Source organism: Mus caroli, chromosome 6 (assembly GCF_900094665.2).
Source record: "Mus caroli chromosome 6, CAROLI_EIJ_v1.1, whole genome shotgun sequence".
In the NCBI taxonomy this organism is placed as follows: Eukaryota; Metazoa; Chordata; class Mammalia; order Rodentia; family Muridae; genus Mus; species Mus caroli.
The window spans coordinates 43,155,590-43,168,194 of NC_034575.1; the positions used below are offsets into that span (position 1 = coordinate 43,155,590).

The following is a 12,605-nucleotide window of genomic DNA, read 5'->3' on the forward strand; positions in this document are numbered from 1 at the left end:
AAATTCATCACAAGAGTGGGTTCATATGACGATGACATCACATTAATTCACCAATGAAGAGTTTTTATGCATGAGCAGTTTGCATACATGTGTGTATGCATACCACATGCATGCCTGGTACCCTTGGAGGCCAGAAGAGGGCACTGGATCCCCTGGAATTGGAGTTGTGAATAGATGGGGTTCTGAGCCATCATGTGGGTGCTGGGAATTGAACCCAGCTCTTCTGCAAGAATAGCAAGTGCTCTGAATTGATGGGCCATCGCTCCAGCTCCCAATCCACAACTTTAAAAAGGACCACTTAAGATTCATTTATCTACACTTTAGCATGCATTTAAAAGAGGTTTGGGGTGAGAAGGAGGGGGTGTCTGTGGAGTATGAGGGGGACACATTGGAGCTTGACATGGCACTATACAGTCCATGATTTGATCCAAGGAAGTGGCCACTGCCTTTATATCCTGCACTTGACCCTCCAGAAAAAGACAGAGACTTACACTTGACACCACAGATGGGAAACTCACAGGAGACACATCTCTGTGCTGTGTGTGCTGACAGCACCCACTTCCCAGGAATGTCACTCTGGTCTCACAATTGCCTTGAGGAGAGCTTAACTTTGCCCTTGTCTGTTCTGTGAAACTTTGACAGCCAGCTACATGCTGTCCCCATGTGTTCCTAGGAAACCAATTTAATTCCCAGTGTGAAAAGGGGGAATTCTCAGGATTAGAAACAAACTTAGTGGACATGAGCTCGGGATGGTATCTTTTCAGAAAGAAGCAGGAGGATGACTATGTTCATTCCGCATCATCCTCCTGATCACAGGATAAGGAACTGTCTTTGTGGAGTGTACAGCCACCGGGCTTCTGTGGAGCTTCATCTCAAAGAATGATGTGGGGAAATTTTGATTGTAAGCAATTTATAGCAAATGATCTAGTTATGAGAGTTTGGGTGTTTGTATCCAGGTTAAATACCCTCTTCACTCATAATCATTCCAAAGAGTCAACAACTTCTGACAAAGCAAAGCAGGGAAATTAAGCTTGCAAGAGGCCACTGTAAAACTTGCCAGGACCACACTTCTCCACTACAGCTGGGGGTTTTACAAAAATATTAAATCCATTTGCACTTTCTGCTTTGCAGTTTTACACATCTTTATCTGTGTCCCTTCCCTCACCAAACATAAAATTCTGTATCATCTTGCTAAATAGTATGCCTTAGCCAAGCCTGGTGATTCAGACCTGTAATACCAGCTACCTGGGGAGGCTGAGGCAGGAAGATGGCAAGTTCAAGGCATGCCTCAGCTACAGAGCAAAATTCAAGGCTAGCTTAGATAACTTAGTGAGACATTGTCTTAAAATAAGAGGCAAACAGAGGGCCAGAGATACACCTTGATGCCACAGTACACCCATGTGCTAGGAACAGGGCTCCATCCTCAGTACTGAAAAGTAAAATGGAGAAGAAAATAAATACCATGATTACAGGTATGATAGCTACAGGCCACATGGATGTAATATTCAATCATATGAACTTAAATATACAGCTTAGTCTCCCCATCACTCCAACCACAATGCCAAAGTTCATAGCCCTGGGAACCCTGGGAACATTGCTGTCATCATAGAATCTTTGATTAAGCAGAAGCACTTTGCAAACAAGAGCTATGCAAGAAACCACAAAGAGTTGTCAATGATTTCTTAATATGTCTGTGGTCTGAAGCGTTTCCCACAATTGCTTCAAACTGCAAGAGTAAAATGAATTATTGTGGATCCAGATGTTTGCAGTAAGCCCTGCTCGTTCATGTTAGCTGGGGCCTGTTCCTTCTTCCTCACTTTGGTCCTGTATCTGGTGACTTCTATGGTCACACATGTGATGTTAAGTAGGACAGTGGGAAGATGTTCCTTCTAAGGTTGGTGTTGCAAAGGCAAGAGTGGAGAGGGTAGGCTAAGAAGAAACTTTCTTGAGGAGGTTCCCACCTCTCTAGTGAGGACTGAACCTAGGGCTTCCCACATGTTATATCTTCAGGCCCACTTTCAGTTATTTAGAAACAGAGCCTTAAACTTATGATCCTCCTGCATCCATCTCCCTAGAGTTGGACATGCCTGCTTTGGGGGGACATCTTTAAAACTATATTGACACATCTCTTCTAATGGCTCAGATAACGAAGCAAGAGAGATTCTATCAGCATGCCAACATGCAGCAGCAGCAGCAGCAGCAGAGCCTCTCCCTCCAGCTGACCAGGAGTGCAGCCAACTGGCAGTACCCACTGTCGACTATCACCCTTGCCCGGAGGTTGGCCTCTGCTGAAGAGAGATGCCTCTAGGTCAAGTGTTTTCTCTGGTGGAAGTTTACATCCAATAACTGGCTGATAGAACTGTGAAATGCAGTCTCGTCACCTTCTATCTCAAGGTCTACGCAAACTGTAGAATTCCCTGTGGAGTCAGCATTTGTCGTGACTGACTCAATCTAACTTATCCTTACCCAATCCCATGTTCTTTCCTTCCTCTCTCAGGTGTAAACCCCGAGGCTACTCCCTCATAGCTTCTTTCAGCACCAGATATCTCCACCTCAGTAGTCCATATGCCTTGGAACCCAACCCTTTTACACACACACACACACACACACACACACATGTGCGTGCAAGTACACAAATACTTACATAAATATACTTACATAGAAACATAGTTTACAATATTAATAGATCAAAAGAAAAATCATGCAATTACTTCAAGCATTAAAAGACATTTTTAAAGTAACTCACATTTCCAATCAAAGCCTTTATTTACTAAAATAGGAATGAACAAAATATGCATGCACTAATTTAAAGATTAATCACTAATAGCCAATATCAGTCTTAGTGATATTAGATATTCTATTCTTTGTAAATTTTTCTTTTTTGTTTCCCTTGGTACTGGATAGACCCTAGGACCTTGTATATGCTAGGCAAATGATTCTAGGCAAATGCTCTATCAATAAGCTAAACCCTGAGCCTTTGGTGTTTGTTTTGTTTTGAAATGGGGGTCTTAAAAAGATTAGTAGCCTAGAATGGGCTTAAATTTGTCATCCTCCGATCTCAATTGGAGGCTATTTTGTAGTAAGAGAAATCCTTAAAGAGAAAAATGGAAACAAAAATAATAAAAATAAAACAACAAACAAACAAAACAACCACCACCACCACAACACACACACACACACACACACACACACACACACACACACACACGGAAGATTACCTGTAGCCAATTCTAGAATAGAGTCAGCCAAGGAAGGCTCTGTTGACATGTTTGATTCTACTAACCCTTCTGGACAAACAGCCTTTAGTCACAGAGAAGATAGAGTATGTGATTTCATAGAGGAATGCTAAGACCACAACTACATGGAAAATGTTTCTGTCTCTTTAAGCCATCATCATCCGGCCTTTCTCTCAGTTTCCTGATCTCTAAGACCCAGGCAGCCTAGCGACTTCCTCTAGGCCCTGGGCACAGAGAGACTTCTGCACTCACAAGCGAAGGGAAGGCGAGGCCGGGGCTTCTCTGGGTCACTTCAGGGACTGTCAGCAAGAAAGGTGAGCCTGAGGCTGTGAGCTGGGGTGGAGAGGAAGCTGGGCTGTGAGACCAAAGTGTCTGGTACCTATACACCTGCATTGTACAAAGCACCGTGCAGGCGCACACCGAGCGAGCGCGCATCACAGGCAAGGGGGGCTTCCGGATGCTTTAGGATGCCTGGGCTTCGAATCGACAAGTTTGGAGGAAGTCTTAGGAGTTCACACATCTGTGATGAACAAAGCTTATCTCCTCCCTCACTCCTTTCATACAGTAAGGGAAATGTGCTCTAGATCTCCTCCCAGGAGCAAAGCACAGTTTAGAAGACACCATTCCTCAAAAAAATAGAGTTTTCTGATTTGCATAGTATCTTTAGCTGATGATGTCTGGTGTATCAAAGAAACTTAAAAGGTCTTGAAATAACATGTCTTTACCTAGTACCTTCCAGGACTGTGTGCTTTGGCCAAAAAAACAAGTTAAAGAGTAAAGTGATGAATTTTGAAAGAAATTTCATTAAATGTTTCTTTCTATAGAAAAAAAATGCACACTCAGCAAAGGCAAACGATCCTTCTGTGTCCCTATAAACCATGCTTTCATGGCCACTCCTCATGGGCCACGTCTGTCTCTCAGAAGTCTCTTCTTCTCCTTGCCTGTAGGAGGGGCTCTAGCAAACCTGAGAGGCATGGAATTAGTCCTCACTTGTCTTCCTGGAGTTTGTCCCACTCCAACTGCAGGGATACCTCTGTTTCTCCGTGTCTACAAGGAAGGGTTTAAGAAATTACGTTCTTCAAGTTCTGGATGCAGATTAAGCTTGTGAGAAAGATCCTACTTGTTGTATCAGAACAACTGAGGATAGATCCAAGAAGTGTGATGTTGAGGGGAACACCTAAATAATTCAAAAAACAAAACAAAACAAAACAAAACCAACAAAACAAAACATAAAAACAAAACAAAACAAAACAAAAAACAAAAACCAAAACCCCATCAAGCTTGTAGGCAAGGAACTGAACTGCCCTGGGCTCTCTTGAGCATATAGAACTGCACGTGCTTTGTGTTCCCAGATAATAGAAACATTTATCGCCCGAGATTTCACTCGGTGTTTGCCTTTCCCTTAGAAACTATCAAAGGAAGCCCAGCCTCCACTCTGAACTCTGGGAAGCCCCGGTGTCCTGCCCTGGGCTTCCGTGGAGTCCCTGTGCCTCCTCCTCATTTTCCTCCAGGATGAGCTCCTCCAGCTCCTGCAGAAACCTTGCTCATTGCTCTCACTCTTACGGCTGTTTCTTCATTTCTGATCTGTGCCATTTGTGGGCATTTGCTGATTTCTGCACACAGAACAGTGGCATGGAATCTCACAGAGAGTTCTACTAAAGGCTTTGGGAGATGGAAGGGGTACTAGCCCATCTGGTTTGCAAAGCCCTTCTGTGGGAGTTAGGCTATTGAGTTAACATTACCCTTCTCTGGTGTTGTGCCCACAGGAGGGAGAGAGGGAGGGAACATGTCACCCATAGTGGAGACAAAGAGATGGAGCATGAAATGATGGAGAGATGCAGATAAGCATCAGACAGGAATGTGGAAGCAAAGCTAGCACCAGAGAAAGGCCAGGGAGAGGTTGAATCTGATTTCTGGCCAGTCACTGGCTGAGACCTGTTAGCTGAATAAGAGGCTAGAGTAGCAGACTGGGGGAGACACTGCTTTGCGCTTAGGGACTCCTGGAATTAGGCTTAAGTGAACCGGAAGTGCTTGGCTGTACCAGATAATGTTACAATCAGAACATAGGTAGTAGAAGGGGAAAGTTTAAAGCAAAGGGCTTGGAGACTCATAAGACAACTTTGTGGCGTTGGTTCACTCCATCCACCTTTCCTGAGGTCAGGAGAGCAAGCTCAGGTTGTCAAGCTAGCACTGCAACCATCTTTCTGGTCCCCCTAGATGTTATTCTTCAAAATCCAGATGCTATCTCTAAAAAGAAATAGAAGAATGTATTATGGTGGACAAAAGGTGCCCCCGATGTGCCTGTAAACTGAAGCACACGCCTAAATGCTCAGCTCCTTGCAGACAAAAGCCTTGCTTTGTGTTCTTTAGACTTTGCCTGACTCTGTGGTTGGGTTTTGCTCTGTTGCAGGAATGAGCACACAAATGAGAAAACCAAAACTGAGAGCCTTCTAAGAAGCATGAGGGGAAGGAAGATGGCAAGAGATGAGGAAGGCGCCTATGGTAAGAGCCTTTCTGGGGAAATGCATCCTGGCTTCTGTGTGAGCTCAGAGTAAGAAAGGAAAGAAAAGGGTGGAGCTTCCTCAGGTCTGCAAGCTGCTGGGATGAAACAGCAGCCTCTCCCCTGCACTCCCTGCAAACCACACACACACACACACACACACACACACACACCCCGGGCCCACCTGGGAGCTCAGAGCTTTGACCAGCCTGTCACTGGTTTCCACAGCATGAAGGGATAAATCTACTCTGGTATCCACAAAAAAGACACAGGATGGGAAATCCAGTCCTACAGTGAGCTTCACTCACCAGGTCCCCAGTGTTCAGAGGATGGGGAATTAATTGGGTATCAGTATTTGGGTAAAGGCACAAGCTGCCAAACTTGATAAGCTGATTTCAACTTCTGAGCCCACATGATGGAAGGAGGAAACCGACTCCTGCAAGTTGACCTTTAGCCTCCACGGGACATGGCTTTATGCCCCCTAAGTAAGTAAAATGTAATAAAATATTAACCACGAGGAGGGAGCTGGTTTGAGACAAGTGAGGAGAAAGAGGGAAGATGAATTCTCTTCTCTAACTCTCCAACAACCCCGAGAAAGCCCCATGTGTCAAAGCTTTGACTGAGCACTTCCTGCTTTTACACAAGGAACACATGGTAGGCTGCAGCCAACCCCATTGTCTAGGATTGAGGGGCTCCCCTGTGCTTGATGGTCCACATCTTGGGGAGGGGCGGGGCTGGTGTCTCAATTCAGCATCAGGTCCGCCTGTGTTCAGGACCAGAGACCCTGGTAAACCCAGGAGTTATAAAGGAATATTTTGTGAAACGTCAGCAGGAGCATCTGCAGGTGCACAGAGAATCCAAATGCAGAAAGGAGAGATGGGGGAAGAAGCTGAGCTCAGAGAGCCCAAAGCAGATGGGAGCACCAGGCTTCCAAGGAGAGCAGGCAATGTGGGTCCTTTCCTTGTATGCTGAAGGCTTGAAGACACGCCTTTCCCAGAGGAAAGCCCGTGTCTCTGACTCAATGCTGCCACATATGATCCTCAGGCTCAGATGACTCCAGGTCCCCACAGGAGCCCCAGCTGAGGCTCATCCTAGTGGGCAGGACTGGCACCGGCAAGAGTGCCACTGGCAACAGCATCCTGGGCCAGAAGTGCTTCCTGTCCAGGCTGGGGGCGGTGCCCGTCACCAGAAGTTGCACTTTGGCCAGCAGAAGGTGGGCCGGCTGGCAGGTGGAGGTGGTGGACACCCCGGACATCTTCAGCTCCGAGATCCCGCGGGCCGACCCGGGGTGCGTGGAGACAGCCCGCTGCTTCGTGCTGTCGGCTCCTGGGCCGCACGCGCTGCTGCTGGTCACCCAGCTGGGTCGCTTCACCATGCAGGACAGCCAGGCGCTGGCCGCGGTGAAACGGTTGTTCGGGAAGCAGGTGATGGCGCGCACTGTCGTGGTGTTCACGCGCCAAGAGGACCTGGCTGGAGACTCCCTGCAGGATTATGTGCGCTGCACGGACAACCGCGCGCTGCGGGACCTAGTGGCCGAGTGCGGGGGCCGCGTGTGCGCCCTCAACAACCGCGCCACAGGCAGTGAGCGCGAGGCTCAGGCTGAGCAGCTGCTGGGCATGGTCGCGTGCTTGGTGAGGGAGCACGGGGGCGCGCACTACTCCAATGAGGTGTACGAGCTGGTGCAGGCCACGCGGTGCGCTGACCCCCAGGACCAAGTCGCCAAGGTGGCAGAGATAGTGGCTGAGCGCATGCAGAGGCGCACCAGGTTGCTAGCTGGGCTGTGGGGATGGCAGAAATTCTACCGGAAGGGCTGGAAATGTGGTTTCACTGTCTTCCTGGGTGTGGCCATCTTCATCTACCTGCTGCTCTACAGAAAGGCCTTTGGGGACCAGAATAACAGATAAAGCTGGTGTTAGAAGATGTTCCGTTTTTGAAAACGGGATAGTTAGAATTCTGCTCAGAGCTTTAATGATTCACAGCGCAGTGACTTTGGCATCGACTTTGCTAAGGTTCTGTTGTGCTGAGTCTCTGTTTTAACTATATGCATTCAGAGTTTTAAAAATAAAAAAACCCTTCAGACATTTCATCATCCCTGTGGTCCATCCTTCCCTTAAAATAATGAAATACACCCAGGAGCTTGTAAATGGGGGCAAAAATCACAGCGCAAAGAGAACACACATTTTCTTTTCCTCTTTTTTTTTTTTTAAAAAAATAATGTTCTTACTTATTCTTTGAGAATTTCATATTTTTTGATCATATTCTCTCATTTTCCCCGAGACCTCCCAAATCCTCTCCACCTCCCTACTCACAAAACCTCATGAAGCCTGCCCTGAGGTGTGGATGCATCCAGTGTCACTTCACTGAAGAAAATTGATTTTCCTTCTCCCAGGAGCTATGGTTTGTGACTAGCTCCTGAGTGGGGTGGGACTTTGTGCCCACAGCCTTTGTGGGGATTTGTGTCACACTTGCTCAGGTGTGGTGGACACGGTCACATCTACTAAAGCTCATGTATGCACCTGCCCTGTTGTGTCTGGAAACAGTTCCCCTGAAGTCATCCACCACCTCTGGCTCTTACAGTCAGTCCTTCTGCCCTCTTTCCACAGAGATGAGAGAAGCCAGCCAGGGATCTCCTTCCAGTGTTCACACCAAAGCACAGGGTCTGAAATTTGGCTTCGTTAATTAACATCAATAATGAGAGATGAGTCACTGCCTATCTTCAGAAGAACACTTGCCATGACTTTGGGAGGGTTTAATTTGTTCCTCTGTAAAAAGATATTAAGGGTTCTTTTTAAAAAGAATTATTTCAAGATGGACTTGATTGCACATGTCTGCTAGGAGGCATAGGCAGGAGGAGCAGATGTTCCCCTCCCAGGGCCCTTGGTTCAACTCTTAGTACTGGGTGGTTGTGGTCTTCATGGGGTGATGTGAACTCTGGCCTCTGGCAGGTTTCTGAGAGACTCTGAGCTTTCCTGATGAGTTAAGAACCAAAGGTTGAATAAAAATCAAAATGGGAAAAAAAAAATCTCTTCAATGGGACAGAACCATCCCTCGGAATTCTCTTTTTCTTTCTTTCTTAAAAATCAAAATAATGATGATGATGATGATGATGAAACCCAAACCTCTTAGGACCTTTTGTTCTTCCTCTTTGCCTTTGCTTTGAGATGTACATCTTTTTAAAAAAACAAAAACCAAAAAAACAAAACCTTTTTTGAGTTGAAGTGTGGGAGGATCTTCTGCTCACAGTAGCCTCTCTTTGAATTGCAAACATCCAGACCCTCCCTAGCACCCTGGGAATGTGGGGATCTAGCTTCAGCTGAAGCTTGACTGCAGGGCTCTCTCGGCTGCAGACCTTCCTCTTGTCCTAAGGACATAACAAGCTACTAGCAATTAGCAGGCACAGCTGGTCGCTACTGAGTTTAAGATAAAGGACAGACAGAGACACTAATAAAGGATGCTGCCACATCTTCTTGAGGCTAAGGCTTTTTATTAGACTGACTCACACAGTGACTTAGGCTGGCTTCTAACTCAAGACAATCCTCCTGCTGCAGTCCCCTGACAAACTAGGATAAGAATAAGCCACCATGCTTAGCTTCAGTTATGTCATCTCTTAAAAATACAAGCAGAGGGCTTTATCTACCTGGCTTTAAACTAACTATTCATCCCTCCTTTCATCTCTCTCCCTTCCTCCCCTTCCCCCCACTTTCTGTGCAGTCTCTTAGAATGTCACCTCCCTAGACCCCTTGAAACCCTAGTGTTCACAACGGAGAGCCAGGTATACTTTCCTGACAATAGAAAGCATCGTGGGGGGATTCTCTGAGATTAGAATCGCCTTGCATAAGCCAGCACTGTGTATTATGTTCAAGGCTTAAACTTAACAGGTACAAAGGTAAAGAAATACTTCACCCTGCCCATCTGGACATTCCATAGGCGAGAAACTGCACAATGACCACCTATGGCTGTGTCAACAAATAGCAAAGAAGGGGTAGCCAGCACCGGGTCTCCTGTCTGAGCTTAGCTGCTCTTTGAGAGGGGGCAGTCCAGGTTCTCCGGGGCCAGTGCTGCTTTTCTGTCCCTCTTTAGGAGTTCTGAAGGCAGAGCCTGTGACATGAGACCCAGGAGCTTGGGGAAGTGCAGATGCTCAGCTTGGGTGCTGATGTGGAACCTGGGACGCAGCACTTTCCAGCCACACGTAGGCTTTCTTGAAAAGGGTGGCTGTCTTCCACGTCTCAGCGTCAGGCTCCAAGAACTGTGCCCTCAACACCCCCTGAAGGGGAAATGAGTAGGGCCGGGAGGCTTTCCACAGGAAGTGGTCATTGACTAAAGCAGTTCCACTGTGTTCTGGCGGATGTTCAAGGCCTTTCCACCTACCCGAGGGGATACAGTCTGCAGGGCAGTGTGTATTCCGTCACCATGGGCTTTCTTTTCCTGCCTTCGGACTCTGGATTCATGGCTCTGCATGTAGCTGTTCTGTGAGAGCACTGCTCAGCAGGCACAGGCCCACCGCCTACCTGTAAGGGTAAAGAGGAACCCACCAGGGCGCTGACAGCCACTTGGGAGCCAGGGAGCCGCTGTGCACTCGGGTGAGCTTGGTGTGTTGGGTTTCCTGGACAGTGAAAGAGCAGCGAATTGAGGGTCAGCGACAGCATAGAGTGGGACAGAGCCCTGAAATTTCCATGCCATCATCCCTAAGCCCTAGGCTTTCCATCTCACCACCTGCGCCTTTCTGAAACCCTCAGCTAACAAAGGTGATGGTTTTTTGATGGAGAAGTAATTAAAGTCCTAGCACGCAAGGCTTTCCCAAGCTCCCCCAGCAGGTGGAGCACATTTCTTCATTTTATCCCAGACTCCTCAAAGCCTACTACGCCAGATAGACCTCATCTGAAGGAGGGCAGGATGAGTTCTTAAGGCTCTACAAGCCAGAGTGAAACCTCTATGTTCCCTCCTTTATGGTCTAGCCCTTCCCTGAAAGACTGGTCAGTGAATTCTACCTTAGAATCTTGTCTGAAAACCACCCCATTCTTCATGGCCAGGTATCCCACACCTTCCCTTAACACACCCCAAGAAGCTGTGGTATGTTAACAGTGTTATGTTTTAGACGTGTATGAACACCCCCGTTGTCAGCTGAACTTTACAGTAGAGGGTACTATTTCCAGGACTCTTGCCTACTAACCTGCCCTGTGACTCTTAGTACCTGGACATAAAGGAACAGGGGAGGGGCAGATGGGTGGAGCAGATGTGAGTGAAAATGTTTGTTTTGGTTTTAGTTGTGTGAGGAAATACACTGGTGCCACTGGACACTTGTGGAGATCGGAGGACAGCTTTCTGAAGTCATTTCTACCCTTCTGCTTGGTGGGAACGGCTTCTCTCTTGTTTCTGCCACACCCTGGGCTAGCTGGCCTGACAGCCTCTGGCTGATTCTCCTATCTCCACCGGCTGCCTCACTGTGTATAGTGCTGGGATTACAGAAGCAGGCCAGCATTCGTGCAGGCTCTGGTGCTCAGAGTCAAGTCTCCAAGCTTGTGCATCAGGCGCTTCGCCCTCGGCGTCCTGGTTGCCTGCCTGGTACTTAACAAGGAAGACAAGAAAGACTCTCTCTCTCTCTCTCTCTCTCTCTCTCAACTTCCTGACTGAGCTGTGTCCTCATTGCTTGGTAAAATAAATTGTCCTGATAAGTTGGCTTGGCTGTTTTCAGACGAGAACGAACATTTGGGTTTGTGCTTCTGCCTTCTCCTTGAGTAATGCCTTCCTGCTGACCTTTGTCAGCTGCCACTGCCCACACTGGGGAAAGTTAGCAGAACTTTCCCTTGGTAGACGAACTCTACCTCCACTTTCAGTCTGCCCACAGTTGTGTGCTCTGCAGGTCAACAGCCACATCTCTTCATGTCCGTCACACCCCCTCCCCTTCCCTCTGTTTCTAGGCTGTTGACTGACTTCTCCTGTTTGATCTGTGACTCATTTTAACGTCTCTATCTCATGTCCCTGCCTCACCTCTGGGCATTTGCATATTTAGTCATATCTGCCAACTAATTTGTTCCTCAGTGGAACATATGTCCCCTGTGGTCTGAATTAGTTTCTCAGAAACTAATTCAGAAACTTCCCTGCTAATTTTGCTGAGCCTGGTTATGACAGTCACACTGCACACATGCAACCGACACTGAGCACCAAGTTGGGTTCAAATTGAAATCCTTCAAAACAGAACAGATGCCTCCCTTATCTTTGAGTAATTCTTTTTCTCCACTGGGTATTTTTGTTTTGTAAAAACATGAACCTAGACATAGAAGGACAGTTCTCAGTGTTGGTTTGGGAGAAAATTACAGAAATCAATACCCGCTTTGTGTCCAAAATATGGGGCCAGCAACATCATAAGTGGGGTTCCAGGAAGAGAAGATTGTAGATTTATTGCAGATGATCCCTCCCAACTCCCCACTGACTATTAAATCCAAAAGAAGACACAGATGAAAGAAGCCATTTGGGGAAGGTTTAGCTATAAGGCAAATATGTGACTCTGGGGAGGTCATGTAACTTTAATAGAAATGCCAAGGGTCTGTCAATAACAACACAGGGGATACAGGGGAAGATGGTGACACAAGAAGCCTGGGAATGATGTCTGCACCCAGGACGGTCATGGTGGGGAAATTCAGCTTCATCCCCACTGCCACTGTACCTGGCACCTTCAAATCTCAGAAAATTAGTAGAAATGATGCTCTATAATTTGAAGAATTTTAATAAAAATCTGTATATAGTTTACAGTAGTCAGAATGGTGTGTGAGAAATAGCCATGAGAGGGCTGTTCTTCTGTGGGAGCAAGGAAAGGAGGGAGAGAAGACCAGGGAAGGGAAGGGAAGGGAAGGGAAGGGAAGGGAAGGGAA

At 47.0% G+C, this 12,605-nt stretch overlaps 2 protein-coding genes across 4 annotated transcripts in view; both read left to right on the top strand.

The window, feature by feature from the left end:
• Window positions 1-3,450: 3,450 nt before the first annotated feature.
• LOC110296362 (GTPase IMAP family member 1) lies at window positions 3,451-7,899 on the top strand. Its single transcript, XM_021165032.2, has 3 exons — window positions 3,451-3,550; window positions 5,647-5,738; window positions 6,781-7,899. Exons 2-3 carry the CDS (start codon window positions 5,696-5,698, stop codon window positions 7,638-7,640), a joined length of 903 nt encoding a protein of 300 aa, XP_021020691.1. The 5' UTR covers window positions 3,451-3,550; window positions 5,647-5,695; the 3' UTR covers window positions 7,641-7,899.
• The window catches only part of LOC110296361 (GTPase IMAP family member 5), a 12,727-nt gene continuing 5,784 nt past the window's right edge, over window positions 5,663-12,605 (top strand). The window contains exon 1 of one of the 3 annotated variants that reach the window (XM_029478920.1): window positions 5,663-5,738. In XM_029478920.1, coding sequence (XP_029334780.1) covers window positions 5,721-5,738 — 18 coding nt within the window. In that variant the 5' untranslated portion in view covers window positions 5,663-5,720. Of the gene's footprint in view, window positions 5,739-10,082; window positions 10,317-12,605 lie in introns of those variants that run through there. The other 2 variants (XM_021165030.1, XM_029478921.1) reach the window with 2 other exon arrangements.

Excerpts from the sequence above, each read along its gene's own strand:
- LOC110296362 (XM_021165032.2), top strand. The coding sequence starts at position 5,696 with ATGAGGGGAAGGAAGATGGCAAGAGATGAGGAAGGCGCCTATG. Across the intron at positions 5,739-6,780 it reads AGATGAGGAAGGCGCCTATG|GCTCAGATGACTCCAGGTCC; the intron begins GTAAGAGCCTTT and ends TATGATCCTCAG.